Source organism: Papio anubis, chromosome 12, assembly GCF_008728515.1.
Source record: "Papio anubis isolate 15944 chromosome 12, Panubis1.0, whole genome shotgun sequence".
Taxonomy (NCBI): Eukaryota; Metazoa; Chordata; class Mammalia; order Primates; family Cercopithecidae; genus Papio; species Papio anubis.
The window spans coordinates 15641068-15656255 of NC_044987.1; the positions used below are offsets into that span (position 1 = coordinate 15641068).

At 59.2% G+C, this 15188-nt stretch overlaps 1 protein-coding gene across 1 annotated transcript in view; it reads left to right on the forward strand.

Moving 5' to 3' along the window:
* Positions 1–14810, forward strand: part of BCL9L (BCL9 like) — a 28506-nt gene extending 13696 nt beyond the window's left edge. Inside the window, 9 exon segments of the mRNA XM_003910795.5 lie at positions 2730–2831; positions 4084–4469; positions 5132–5251; positions 9681–9897; positions 10059–10143; positions 10225–12517; positions 12924–13171; positions 13173–13206; positions 13612–14810. Coding sequence (XP_003910844.1) covers positions 2806–2831; positions 4084–4469; positions 5132–5251; positions 9681–9897; positions 10059–10143; positions 10225–12517; positions 12924–13171; positions 13173–13206; positions 13612–14705 — 4503 coding nt within the window. The 5' untranslated portion in view covers positions 2730–2805 and the 3' untranslated portion in view covers positions 14706–14810.
* Positions 14811–15188: the final 378 nt, after the last annotated feature.

Below are 15188 nucleotides of genomic sequence, written 5' to 3' on the forward strand. Positions count from 1 at the left end.
GCTAGGCAGTGACACTGGTGGGCCAGCTGGTGAGCCAAGCAGAGGCTCCCAACGTGGGGGCAGCTGGAAGCAGGCAGGTTGCCACTGGATGTGTGAACGCCTGCCCTACCTGTGGTAGTTGTGTGTGGAGCAGAGCTGGTGTGTCACACCTGGAGGCTCTGGGCATCTGAGCCTTCCTCCGCTCTTCCCCCAGCCAGGATCAGGTCCACTTTAACCCTTAGCAACCCTTAGGCTGCTGGCTCCTACCCTCACAGTCACTCAGGGTGGGGTGGCGGGTGGGGGAACGGATGGATATCTCAGGCCCTTTGTCAGGCCGCCTCCTCCGCTCCTCCGGGCACATTCATTCTGGTATGCGCCTGGCCTTCCACTCAGGTGACTTGCACCTGCTCCCTGTTTGTGAGCTTGCTACCCCTCCCCACCTAACCCCCTAAGAGGGAGGCACGGTGATGTGTTCCCAGAGCCCCATCCCTTTGCTTTCTTGCACCTCAAGGGCCCCTGGCCTGGTACTAGGAAGCCCCCTTCACTTGGTACTTCAAAATTGCATTGGACTGAGATCAGCCCTCTTGCTTCCCATCACCAGGCCTTCCAGGTGTCTTCAGAGACTGAGTGTGTGGAGGAGGAGGGGTCTTTGGGAGCTGGGGCAGACTCTTGAGGGGCAAAGTGGGGAGGTGTGAGATGGGAAAGTCCTGACTCATCCACGCTTGACTCAGCTCGCCCTGCGGCGGGGTGGGAGAGAGGGGGTGGAGTCCCAGAGGGGAGGGTGACTGAAAGAGTCTCCTGGGGAGGAGCCTAGGCCTGAAAGGCTACTGGGGAGGACTGATTTTCTAATAGTCCCTTCCCAAATTCTTACAGGTTCTCAGTTTTTGAGGCTGTGAACATAGGTAGTGAATGGCCCTTGCCGTGCCCCTCCCCCCTTATGGGGGGCCTGGGCACTGTGGCTGGAGTGTGGGAAGCCCACCTATCTGATGCAGGCTCAGGAGCAGGCTGGGGTGGCGAGGTGGGGCCACTGCAGTGTCTGGAATGAGGGTCCCCACACTGCCACGTACTGGATCTGTGACTCAAGGTCACATCACTTCCTCTTCCCAGACCTCAGTTTCCTCGTTGAAATGGGGTCGATCCTTTTGAGAATCTGCGAGTTGGTGAAGGGAGAGCCTGAGATGCATGCCAGCCAGGAGCCTGCTCAGAGCCCTGCTGTCTCCAGTGACTCCAACCTCTGCCTCTGCTCTTCCCTGGTTGTGATGGAGAAGCTGGGGGTGGCGGGCTGTTTCCCAGGCAGGTCCTGGACTTTGGAACCTTCCCCCAGGAGCCTTCCTCCCCAGAGACAGGGCTGGAGTGGCGAATGCCAATGTGCCCTAGGGTTAAGTTGGGGTTACACTCCCGCAGGGTGGCAGGTGGGGCCCCCTCACCCCGAGGTCCCCGCCCAGCCTCCAGCAGCCCCGCAGGGAGCATCAGGAGTGTGCACCCGTGTCTGGCCGGGCCTGTCACCGGGACAAGGCTCATGGGCCCAAGACTCCTCCCCTTTGACAGGGATCGACTGCTGGAGGGCGGGTAGGGGACGCGAGGGGGAGCCAGGGCTGGGGGCAACTGGGTGAGGCCTCTGTTTGTGTAAGTCTGTTGCTGTATCTATGGCCCTGTGCGTGTTTCTTTGTAACTACCAGGCTCAACTTTCTTCGGCTCTCTTGTGGCCGGCCTCAGTCTTTTCATCTGTTCAATGAGTCCGGCGCTCGCACTCAGCCCTCGGGCAGCCCCGGTGTCTGCGCGTGCCCCAGGCTATCTCCGCGGCTCCCGCTCCGGCCGGCGCTTCCCTGGCCTCCGGCGCGCCTCTAGCTTCCTGGGCTCCGTGCGTGTCTTTGTCTCCCTGTCCACGTGTGAGCTGTTGAGTGTGTGTGAGTCAGAGTTCGGGTGTCTGTGGGTCTCTGAGCCCCTGCCGGCAGCACCCGGTGCTCGCCAAGGTTTTGCCGGCTGGCGCGCGCCCCAGCCCCTGGTGGGACTAGTCCGTGTGTCTGTCCGCGCGCGGGGCCTGGAGAAGCACGCTGCAGTCCTGTTCGCCTCCCGCTCGCTGCCTCGCTGGCTGTCGCTCTCGCTCTGCCTCTCCACCCGGGCTCTGCCGAAGGGGGCGGGGTGGGGGTGCAGGGCGGGGGGAGGGGAGGCTCCTGCATTCTTGCGGTCGGGGAGGAATCCGAGCCAGCGTTACTGGTCTCCAGAAGAGCCCAGCTGCAGCCCCGGGGCCCCGCCAGGCCTCTCGCTGCCCGCCCGGGCCTGCTGGGATGGGCACGGGCTAGGCCCCGAGCTGGGGACGGGGCGGGGCGTGGCCCCCACCCCGGGCCCCCTCCACGGCTGGAGCGTTCTGGGGGTGGGGCGTGAGGGGTACCCCACCCTGGATGAGGGGCGCGTCTGGGAGCAGGAATCCCTCAAGGGGCCAGGGCAGACCTCACGGCCGCCACACGCGGTACCTTTGCTACCTAGCCTTTTAGTGAATTCTGTCTCTGCCGCCCGTCAGGGCGGGGGCTTGCTGGAGACTGCAAGCCCCCTGAGGGCAAGGTGTGGGAGGGATGGGGACAGGGCTGGCCTCCAGGATCGAGACCCCATCTCGTAATCCTTTTTTTCCAGTGCCACCCCACCCTACCCAGCTCCCTAGTCCCAGGGCTGTTGGGGCTTCCCTTCTCCCCTCCCCCTCTCACACCCCCTCCCCAAGTCACGAGTTTTCTCTTTGGGGCTTGTTGCTGCAGTCCGTGCTCCAGTACCGAGTACCTGGCTGGGCCCTGGGCACGCACAGGGGCCGTAGCCCCACTGTGTGTGGGAGCCATGAGGATCCTGGCTAACAAGACAAGGTGTGTGGGTGTCGTGGCGGGCGGGATGTGTGTGTGTGGAGTGTGGGAAGGGAAGGGCCCAGTGGTGATGGGGCCCAAGCTGTGCTGGCCAAGAGAGGAGCCGCCCTGGGCACCTGGCTCCCAGGCCACCAGTGGGCTAAAGCGGGGTTAGCATGGGAAGGCCTGGCCCGAAGCAGGAGGCGCAGCCAGCCTTAGTACCTGGGCCCGGGGGGCAGAGGGGACTGGCAGCCTGCTATGCTTGCGGCTTCTGGTCCCTTCTAGTTCTTCCCTCCTTAAAATGGTTTCAGCAGACCCCCTCCCACCCTACTGTGGGGTCCGAAGGCCGCCTCTGGCCTCAGTCTAGCTGGAGGTGGGAGCGGGAGTAGGGGGCGGTGCCTGCCTCCCTCCCCCCACCCCGGAGAAGCCGGCAGACAGGGCCAGGCGGCAGCAGCAGGACAGCAGAGCTGAAATAAATCTGAGCTGGTGTGGAATGAGGGGGGATAAATATCCTCTCCCGTGATGTGATCTTTCCAGCGGCTATTAATAGGTCTCCGGGGAGGGGGAGGCGGCGGGGGGAGCGGGCTGGAGCTTAAAGGGCCCGCAGCCTAGGCTGCAGGAATCCTTGGCTTCAAGCTGCACTCCCCATCTGCTTGACACACCGCTCCCCTCCCCCTTTCCTCCTGCTTCTGCCTGCCGGCCTGGCCTGCCAGGCCCCCCTCCTCGGGCCTTCCCCTCCAGCTGTCTGGACCAGTGGGTACCACTCCCCAGTGTGCGTTTCCCCACTGTCCCTGGGGAATGAGACCGGGGCATGTGCAGTGACCCCAGGTCCTGCGGCCCTTCTCTGCTGGTGTTGGGACATATGGGAGTTGAGGTTTGAGACCTTGGAAGGAGTCTGAAGACAGCAGATCTTAGAAGAGAGGATGCTTAAGTCTGATACAGTGGACAGGGTTGCCACAGAAGCTTGCAGGCTGATGGGTGTTGGGGCTGAGGTGGGCGAATTCTGCCAACTCTGGGCCCTGGTTTCCATTCGAATTGTGGAGGCTGGAGGGTGGAGGGTTTCCCCGTCTCCACTCCCCAAGGTGGATGAGGGCCTTAGCCCTTGTCTGAGGAAGCCATGGAGGGAAGTAGGGAATAGCTGGTGGTGGTCTTGAGATGCCACCCCTTCCCCCTACCATCCCCCATTATTAGAGGAGGCAGGATGGGGCAATTAAGTTCCAGGCATGCCTAGCCCCTAGCAAGGTTAACTTTTCACATCTCTCCTACCTTCTCCCAGGTTACCCCACCCCAGGAGGAGAGAAGCTCCAGGGAGCCCGCCGCTGTCCCCCCGCGGCCATTGCCCCCCTGCCCCAGCCAAGCCAATGCACCCAGAAAATAAATTGACCAATCATGGCAAAACAGGGAATGGCGGGGCCCAATCTCAGCACCAGAATGTGAACCAAGGACCCACCTGCAACCTGGGCTCGAAGGGCGTGGGGGCGGGGAACCATGGGGCCAAGGCCAACCAGATCTCGCCTAGCAACTCAAGTCTGAAGAACCCCCAGACAGGGGTGCCCCCTTTCAGCTCGCTCAAGGGCAAGGTGAAGAGGGAACGGAGTGTGTCTGTGGACTCTGGAGAGCAGCGAGAGGCTGGGACCCCATCCCTGGATTCGGAGGCCAAAGGTACCCCATTTCCTAATCCCCAAGGCCCTAGCATCTCCTATAGTCCAAGGCTCAGATGTTCTGGGAGATCACCTCTCTGCCCCCTGCTTGTCCAGTCCTCACCCCACATTATTCTCCAGTGTTTCTGCATGGGTACCTTTCAACACCCACCAACCAGATCATTCGGGATTGGGGCTGGCCATGGTGCCACCCATGGAGGGGCCACACAGAGTGGTCAGACTATGGATTCCTTCCCCTCCTGCTTACCCACTAGAGCTCCAGAGAGGGACAGGGAGGTGCTGTGGAGTGAGGACCAGACCCCAGACCCACACACTTCCCAGGAGCCTCCGTATCCCTGCTGGTGGGAGCCCTCTGGGAGCAGGCACTGGGGCCTGGAAGAGTAGCAGCAGCTCCCCCTCCCCGCCAGCCCTAATTAGAACCAGTTGTGGTTGGGGATTATGCTGTACTTGGTGTTGGGGGGGGAGGGGAGACAGGCATGGGGCTATAGAGAGAAATCAGAAACAAATGGTGTGGTAGGGACCACGGGCTGGCAAAGTGCCCACCATGGCCTGGGCAGTGCCCTCTAGGGTGGGGCATCTTAGAGAATGGATCTGGGAGGGACCCCGGGTGTGGGAGGATGGGGCCTCTGGGCACTCACTCTTTCCTCCATCCTGCCTGGGCAGAGGTGGCGCCCCGGAGTAAGCGGCGCTGTGTGCTGGAGCGGAAGCAGCCATACAGTGGGGACGAATGGTGCTCTGGACCGGACAGTGAGGACGACGACAAGCCCATTGGGGCCACCCACAGTGAGTGCCTGTTGATGCCAGGGTGCTGTAGCCAGTGATGTTCCAGGTGGATGGACTTGAGAGGACTGAGCCTGGGAAAGAAATGAGGACTGGGAGCCCTGGATTTGTCTCTCCCATCCCACCTCAGACTCTGTCCCTCCCTGCACTGCAACAGCCTTGCCTCTGCCTTCCAGGTGCTCAGTGGCCCCCTCTCCCTAAGGACCCTTGGTGAGGCAGAGTGGAATGGCCCCCTTACTGGTCACATCACCCACACCTCTACTCGTGAATTCCTGGCCTATGCTGCCACCTTCTGGTTAGTGGAGGCAGGGCAGTGAAGGTCCAGTGTCCCTGGGAGTGGGACAGTTGGCTCTGCTGTGCAAAGCCCTGCTAAGCCTGGGTGTGAGCTGCCACTTGGCTGTATCTCTGGTGCCCTTCCCTAACCTCTAATTGACTCCTGGCAAGTACCCAGGGTGTGTCACCAGGACAAGAAGTGGGTGTGGAGGGATGCCCACTCCTCCTCCGATTCTTTTATGAATCCGCCTGTATTTTGGCCTTCCATGAGTGATGGGGGAGAGCCAGAGGTAACCCCTACCCCTGGGAAGCTTGTACACATTTTTTCCCCCTCAAAGTTTACATCTTTTTGATGGGAGAGACATAAGAAACTAGCCAGAGAGGCTAGGTGCGGTGGCTCTCACCTGTAATCCCCAGAATTTGCGGGACTGAAGCCGGAGGATTTCTTGAGCCCAGGAGTTCAAGAACAGCCTGGCCAACATAGGGAGACCCCATCTCTAAAGAGAGAGAGAGAGAGAGAGAAAGGAAAGAAGTAAAGAAAGAAGAAAAAGAAACTAGCTAGAGACTATTAAATTGTGAATTTCTTGAAGGCAGGGACGGTAGAAATAAGAAAGAAAAGAGTACATTGACTACTTTGCTACTCTATTTTATTTAATCCTTACAATAGCCTTGTGAGGTCAGTGTTATCATAATGTCAATTACAGAGGAGGAAAGAGAGTCAGCAAATGTGATGGAGTGAGCAGACTATGTCTGTGGCCGGGGTGCAGAGGGTCAAATACCAAACCTCTACAGCTAACTGGAACCTCACAGACCATCCTGTATCGGTTCTCTCTCCCCTGGTGGTCGCCAAGCCTCTGGCTGAACCCTTTGATGATAGAACCCTTTACTGCCTCCCAGGCCAGACACCTCCCCCCATAGCCAACACCTCCAGTTCACTTATGTCACATCAGACTGCACCATTGTAGAAACTTTGTGAGTTTTATTTATTTATTGTTTAGAGACAGGGTCTCTCTCTGACACCCAGGCTGGAGTGCAGTGGTGTGATCACAGCTCACTGCAACCTCAAACTCCTGAGCTCAAGTGATCCTCCCACCTCAGACTCCCAAGTAGTTGGGGCTCAGACATGTATCACACCTGGCTATTTTTGTATTTTTTGTAGAGACAGTCTTGCCATGTTGCCCAGGCTGATCTTGAACTCCTGGTCTCAAGGGATCCTCATGCCTTGGCCTCCCAAAGTGCTGGAATTACAGGAGTGAGCCACTGTGCCTGGCAAACATAGGGAAATACAAAGTGGAAATTGCTGACATCCCATACTCAAGGCGACTATTGTAACTAATTTAGTCGTACTGCCCCTAGAGTCTTTTATTTATTTATTTATTTATTTTTGAGTTGGAGTTTCACTCTTGTTGCCCAGACTGGAGTACAATGGCGCAATCTTGGCTCACTGCAACCTCTGCCTCCTGAGTTCAAGCGATTCTCCTGCCTCAGCCTCCCGAGTAGCTGGGATTACAGGCATGCGTCACCACACCTGGCTAATTTTTGTGTTTTTAGTAGAGGTGGGGTTTCACCATGATGGCCAGGTTGGTCTCGAACTCCTGACCTCAAGTGATCCACCCTCCTCAGCCTCCCAAATTATTGGGATTATAGGCATAAGCCACCGTGCCCGGCCTGCCCTTAGATTCTTTTTTTTTTTTTTGAAACAGAGTTTCGCTCTTGTTGCCCAGGGTGGAGTACAATGACGTGATCTCGCTCTTGTTGCCCGGGCTGGAGTGCAATGGCGCAATCTCGGCTCACCACAACCTCCGCCTCCCAGGTTCAAGTGATTCTCCTGCCTCAGCTTTCCCGAGTAGCTGGGATTATAGCAATGCGCCACCACGACCAGCTAATTTTGTATTTTTAGTAGAGACGGGGTTTCTCTGTGTTGGTCAGGCTGATCTTGAACTCCCAACCTCAGGTGATCCACCCGCCTCAGCCTCCCAAAGTGCTGGGATTACAGGTGTGAGCCACCACACCTGGCCACTGCCCTTAGATTCTTAAAGAGTTCTTATTGGAGGGGTGATAGAACGTAGACATTGACAGAACTAGTTCTGCCATCAGGCTACCTTGGTTTGCAACCCAGGTTATTTCTGTTAATTTGGGAAAGGGCCTCCGTTTCCTCATCTATAAAAATATTATTTATCTCATAGGGTTCGTACAAGGAGTAAATGAGGTTATACGTATAACATGTTAGCTTTTATCGTTGTTATTGTACTAGAAAGTTCCTTGTTGGAGTAAGCCCTGCCTCTCTCCCCATAGCTTGTATCCAAGAGCCCCTTAGCAACCCTCATACATCGAGGTCAGCTCTTAAGCTCCCCCACAAATTTCTGGCTCTGCTCTTCTATGTAAAATTGGAGAGATAGGGTCTAGAGCAGGGCCATTTTGGGGTGGGTCCATCAGAGAAGAAGGTGGAAAAGAAACTTTTTCCAAAGAGGGCAGCCTGACACTGGGCCCATGGCCTGGTGGTCACTGCCCTGGCTCAATGGAGACAACTTTAGGCAGTTTGTCTCCCATTAACTGAGAATGCTGGGACTTACTATCTGTGGGCCAGGCACCGTGACTTGCTTTTCTTGGCATGGGAATGGACCTACCCACTCACCTAGACCCATTGGAGATTTTTTTCTACGCTAAGACTTACAGTCAAGTGTATAACCATGGAACAAAACTTCCCTTGGTGCTGAGGGTAGCTGGTCTGCCTTGAGAGTGTTTCCAGTATGTCAGCTTTTTGTGTTTTCCTTCCTTCCTTCCTTCCTTCCTTCCTTCCTTCCTTCCTTCCTTCCTTCCTTCCTTCCTTCCTTTCTTTCTTTCTTTTTTCTTTCTTTCTTTCTTTTTGAGACAGTCTCCCTCTGTCGCCCTGGCTAGAGTGCAGTGGCACGATCTCAGCTCTCTGCAACTTCCACCTCCTAAGTTCAAGCAATTCTCTTGTCTCAGCCTCCCAAGTAGCTGGGATTACAGGCATGCGTCACCACGCCCAGTTAATTTTTGTATTTTTAGTAGAGATGGGGTTTCACCATGTTGGCCAGTCTGGTCTTGAACTCCTGACCTCCGGTGATCCTCCCGCCTCTACCTCCCAAAGTGCTGGGATTACAGGCATGAGACACCGCTCCTGGCTCTCTGTTTTTCAAATGGATTTTTTTACTCTGTGACATTGATTTAAACTTACTGTTAAAAAATATATTTCTTTGACCTGCCCGCTGTGCAAGGAGGAGGTTAGTATTTTACATTTTATAGACGAAGAAACCGAGGCTTAGAGGGATGTCTGGTTCATAAAATCACAAAGTCAGTTAGTGGTGGGGCTGGAGTGAAAAACCATCCATCGTTTGAATCATCAGCTTGTGTACCCTCTCTGCCTTCTCCCTAACTGGGTGACTAGACTGTGTGCACATACACTTACCCAGTTTGAGGGGCAGCAGCAGAGCTCAGAGCAGAGCTTCAGAGTCCCTGCCCTGGGTTCAGTTCTGGCTCTGTACTAACTGGCTGTGTAACTGTTGTTTTTTCTTGTTTTGTTTTTTGTTTTTTTTGAGATGGAGTCTCACTCTGTCTCCTGGGCTGGAGTGCAGTGGCGTGATCTTGGCTCACTGCAAGCTCCGCCTCCAGGGTTCACGCCGTTCTCCTGCCTCAGCCTCCTGAGTAGCTGGGACTACAGGCTCCTGCCATAGCACCTGGCTCATTTTTTTGTATTTTTAGTAGAGACAGAGTTTCACCGTGTTAGCCAGGATGGTCTCGATCTCCTGACCTGGTGATCTGCCCGCCTTGGCCTCCCAAAGTGCTGGGATTACAGTCGTGAGCCACCGCGCCCGGCCTCCTCCTTTGTTAAATGGAGTGTGTGACAGGTTCCTCCCAGGGTGTGTTGATGAGATGAAATCACACCTGTTAAGTCCCCAGCAGAATGCCAGGCCCATGGGAGCCTGTGGAAAGGACACATTTTCTTTGTCCCTGCTCTCCACATGGTCACCACTCCTGCCATGATGGAAACCAGCCTGATGAGAACACCAGATAGTGACATCATATGTTCCTGTGAGCACGAGCTGTAAGGCTGTGAGCATCAGTGGGAGGGGTATCAGCTGGTCCTTCCTGCGTCTGGACCACTTAGCCCCTTTCCCTCTCCTCTCTCCTCCTGCAGATTGTAATGTAGCAGACCCAGCCATGGCGGCCCCACAGCTGGGTCCCGGCCAAACCACCCAACTGCCCCTCAGCGAGAGCAGCGTGCCAGGCGCCCCGCACGGCCCTCCTCCTGGCCTTCGGCCTGATGCCCCTGGGGGCGGGGGCGGGGGCGGGGGCGTCCCCGGAAAGCCTCCCTCGCAGTTCGTATACGTCTTCACCACCCACCTGGCCAACACGTAAGTGCCTGGTGGGCAGGTCACATCTCTCTCTCTCTCTGCCCAGCACCTCTCAGCCTGGGGTTCTGAGGGAGCCATGTGCAGGGGCAGGGTGGGGTGGGTGAGGGTGGGGCTCCCTCCTGCTCACCTCTCTGAGCTGTGGGTGCCCTCACTCTGTGCAGGGCTGCGGAGGCAGTGCTGCAGGGCCGGGCAGACTCCATCCTCGCCTACCACCAGCAGAACGTGCCCCGGGCCAAGCTTGACCAGGTGAGCGTGGTGCCTCTGTGAGCAGCAGGACGGGGCGGAACATCCCCTTACCTGTCTCATGCTCTCTTTGTCCTTCTGCAGGCCCCTAAAGTGCCCCCCACCCCAGAACCGCTACCCCTGAGCACGCCGACAGCGGGCACCCCACAGTCCCAGCCACCTCCACTGCCGCCGCCGCCACCCCCGGCCCCTGGCAGTGCCCCGCCTGCTCTGCCCCCAGAGGGGCCTCCTGAGGACAGCAGTCAGGACCTGGCCCCCAACTCAGTGGGAGCTGCCAGCACAGGTGGTGGGACTGGGGGCACCCACCCTAACACCCCAACGGCTACCACCACCAACAACCCTCTGCCTCCTGGAGGAGACCCCAGCAGTGCCCCCGGCCCTGCCCTGCTGGGGGAGGCAGCCCCCACTGGAAACGGGCAGCGCAGCCTGGTGGGCTCAGAGGGCCTGTCCAAAGAGCAGCTGGAGCATCGGGAACGGTCCCTCCAGACGCTGCGAGACATTGAGCGACTGCTGCTCCGCAGTGGAGAGACTGAGCCCTTCCTCAAGGGGACCCCAGGAGGAGCGGGTGAGGGGGGCCCACCAGCACAAGCACCCCCTCCCCCCGCCCAGCAGCCACCCACGGCCCCTCCCAGCGGGCTGAAGAAGTACGAGGAACCCTTGCAGTCCATGATTTCGCAGACACAGAGCCTAGGGGGCCCCCCTCTGGAGCACGAAGTGCCTGGGCACCCCCCGGGTGGGGACATGGGGCAGCAGATGAACATGATGATACAGAGGCTGGGCCAGGACAGCCTCACGCCCGAGCAGGTGGCCTGGCGCAAGCTGCAGGAGGAGTACTACGAGGAGAAACGGCGGAAAGAGGAACAGATTGGGCTGCACGGGGGCCGCCCTCTGCAGGACATGATGGGAATGGGGGGCATGATGGTGAGGGGGCCCCCGCCTCCTTACCACAGCAAGCCTGGGGATCAGTGGCCGCCTGGAATGGGTGCGCAGCTGCGGGGACCCATGGATGTTCAAGATCCCATGCAGCTCCGGGGCGGACCTCCCTTTCCTGGCCCCCGTTTCCCAGGCAACCAGATACAACGGGTGCCTGGGTTTGGGGGCATGCAGAGTATGCCCATGGAGGTGCCCATGAATGCCATGCAGAGGCCCGTAAGACCAGGCATGGGCTGGACCGAAGACTTGCCCCCTATGGGGGGACCCAGCAATTTTGCCCAGAACACCATGCCCTACCCAGGTGGGCAGGGTGAGGCGGAGCGATTCATGACCCCTCGAGTCCGTGAGGAGCTGCTGCGGCACCAGCTGCTGGAGAAGCGGTCGATGGGCATGCAGCGCCCCCTGGGCATGGCAGGCAGTGGCATGGGACAGAGCATGGAGATGGAGCGGATGATGCAGGCACACCGGCAGATGGATCCTGCCATGTTCCCCGGGCAGATGGCTGGCGGTGAGGGCCTGGCGGGCACTCCCATGGGCATGGAGTTTGGTGGAGGCCGGGGCCTCCTGAGCCCTCCCATGGGACAGTCTGGGCTGAGGGAGGTGGACCCGCCCATGGGGCCAGGCAACCTCAACATGAACATGAATGTGAACATGAACATGAACATGAACCTGAACGTGCAGATGACCCCGCAGCAGCAGATGCTGATGTCGCAGAAGATGCGGGGCCCTGGGGACATGATGGGGCCCCAGGGCCTCAGTCCTGAGGAGATGGCCCGGGTTCGGGCCCAGAACAGCAGTGGCGTGATGGGCGGCCCGCAAAAGATGCTGATGCCTTCACAGTTTCCCAACCAGGGCCAGCAGGGATTCTCTGGGGGCCAGGGACCCTACCAAGCCATGTCCCAGGACATGGGCAATACCCAAGACATGTTCAGCCCTGATCAGAGCTCAATGCCCATGAGCAACGTGGGCACCACCCGGCTCAGCCACATGCCTCTGCCCTCTGCCTCCAATCCTCCTGGGACCGTGCATTCAGCCCCAAACCGGGGGCTAGGCAGGCGGCCTTCGGACCTCACCATCAGTATTAATCAGATGGGCTCACCGGGCATGGGTCACTTGAAGTCACCCACCCTTAGCCAGGTGCACTCACCCCTGGTCACCTCGCCCTCTGCCAACCTCAAGTCACCCCAGACTCCCTCACAGATGGTGCCCTTGCCTTCTGCCAACCCGCCAGGACCTCTCAAGTCGCCCCAGGTCCTCGGCTCCTCCCTCAGCGTCCGTTCACCCACTGGCTCGCCCAGCAGGCTCAAGTCTCCTTCCATGGCGGTGCCTTCTCCAGGCTGGGTTGCCTCACCCAAGACGGCCATGCCCAGTCCTGGGGTCTCCCAGAACAAGCAGCCGCCTCTCAACATGAACTCTTCCACCACCCTGAGCAACATGGAACAGGGTGAGTCAATTGTGCAGGCAGGCAGGCAGGCAGCCTCTGAGCAGTGTGCCCATGCTGGGGCTGGGCAGTGAGTCGAGGCCTCTGTACTGGGGCCCAGAGGTGGATGACTCTGCTCGCGGGGCAGATAATGACAGCTGTGGGCTTTCTCAGAGGGCGTTACGTGAGTCTCAGGCATTTTGAGGGATTGTACTTGGTGCCCAGGATCGTCCCCTTGCTCGGGGCCCTGAGGCTGCAGGGATTGCTTGAAGACTGGTGGGCTCTGGAGATAGTGGGGGCCTGTGGGTGTGTCTGAAGGACCAGGTGATTTGGGGAACTGACCTCTTCCTAAACCCCCCCAATATCCACAGCCGAACTCATCTGCCCCTCCCCAGTCACCCCTGCTCTCTTTGTCTCCCCGTTTCTGTAGGTGCCCTCCCGCCTAGCGGCCCCCGGAGCAGCTCCTCAGCACCTCCCGCCAACCCTCCCAGCGGCCTCATGAACCCCAGCCTACCATTCACTTCCTCCCCAGACCCCACGCCTTCCCAGAACCCCCTGTCACTGATGATGACCCAGATGTCCAAGTACGCCATGCCCAGCTCCACCCCGCTCTACCACAATGCCATCAAGACCATCGCCACCTCAGACGACGAGCTGCTGCCCGACCGGCCCCTGCTGCCCCCCCCCACCACCACCACAGGGCTCTGGGCCAGGTGCGAGGACAGGCCGGGGCCCCAGGGAGGCCAGCTGGTGTGGGCACTGGGATCGGGTAGCACAGCTGTGGTTGTGCTGACTTTTTTGTGCTTCTGAATGCCCTGGGCATGGGGGTGGAGGCTCCGGGATGCTGTTCCCACTCACTGCAGTCATTAGTGAAATGCAGCCCAGAGCACTCGAGTGGTCTTTCCAACACCTGGTGGTGTCTGGCGACCTGAGCCAGAACTTGGTCTCTTGGCTTCTAGCTTCAGTGCCTCCAGTCCCTTCCCTCCCAGCCAGGGGAAGCCAGTGGTGAAAACTCCGACCCCTGGCACCACCTGGCTTGGGAGTGGGGAAGGCCTGAGCCCTGCACCCTCCCTAAGCTGGGCGCACCGTGCCTGACCCCCTGTCTTTATTCCCTACAGGGATCAGCAACAGCCAGCCCAGCCAGATGCACCTGAACTCAGCCGCTGCCCAGAGCCCCATGGGCATGAACCTGCCAGGCCAGCAGCCCCTGTCCCATGAGCCCCCGCCCGCCATGCTGCCCTCCCCCACCCCTCTGGGCTCCAACATTCCACTGCATCCCAACCCACAGGGGACAGGAGGGCCCCCTCAAAACTCCATGATGATGGCCCCAGGGGGCCCCGACTCCCTGAATGCCCCATGTGGCCCGGTGCCCAGCTCCTCCCAGATGATGCCCTTCCCCCCTCGACTGCAGCAGCCACATGGTGCCATGGCCCCCACTGGGGGTGGGGGCGGGGGGCCTGGCCTGCAGCAGCACTACCCGTCAGGCATGCCCCTGCCTCCCGAGGACCTGCCCAACCAGCCGCCAGGCCCCATGCCTCCCCAGCAGCACTTGATGGGCAAAGCCATTGCTGGGCGCATGGGCGACACATACCCACCGGGTGTGCTCCCTGGGGTGGCATCAGTGCTGAACGACCCCGAGCTGAGCGAGGTGATCCGGCCCACCCCAACGGGGATCCCCGAGTTCGACTTGTCAAGGATCATCCCCTCTGAGAAGCCAAGCAGCACCCTCCAGTACTTCCCCAAGAGCGAGAACCAGCCCCCCAAGGCTCAGCCCCCCAATCTGCATCTCATGAACCTGCAGAACATGATGGCGGAGCAGACTCCCTCTCGGCCTCCCAACCTCCCAGGCCAGCAGGGCGTCCAGCGGGGGCTCAACATGTCCATGTGCCACCCCGGACAGATGTCCTTGCTGGGCAGGACAGGCGTGCCCCCACAGCAGGGGATGGTGCCCCATGGCCTGCACCAGGGGGTCATGTCCCCTCCACAAGGCCTCATGACCCAGCAGAATTTCATGCTGATGAAGCAGCGGGGCGTGGGGGGCGAGGTCTACAGCCAGCCGCCCCACATGCTCTCCCCGCAGGGCTCCCTCATGGGCCCCCCGCCCCAGCAGAACCTCATGGTGTCCCACCCCCTTCGGCAGCGCAGTGTGTCCCTGGACAGCCAGATGGGCTACCTCCCGGCGCCAGGCGGCATGGCCAACCTGCCCTTCTAGAAGTCGCTGCTGGGGCTGGAGCCGGGGCAATGTTGCAAATACGATAACCTTAACAAAGTTCTTCCCCTCAATGTTGGGATGGCCTGGGTCGAGGGGTGGGGTGGAGGGGGTGGGAGGGAGCTTGCGTAGGGAGTGGCATTTGTGGAAACCAGATGTGCTGGCAGCTTAGGGGGATGTGGCAGAGTGGGGTGGGGGGATTTTGGATTGGGGTTGGTTCCATTTTGGCCACCAGGACTGCCCCTCCCCCACTCCTCCCAATTCCTATAGAGCCTCTCTATTTTACCTCTTTCCCTGCATCCCTACACCCGCCACACCCCCTTCAGCTATGCTTTTGGAGTCCTGGATGGGATCTGGGGGGAGAGAGGAAGGACAGGTCAGGTCTCCCCCAGCCCCTTCTGCTCTTGTCTCCTCGTGTCCACATTGCTGGAGCTCCACCTCCCTCTTCGTTTCTCTGCACCCCCCCCCATTTTCCTTCTGTCTTTA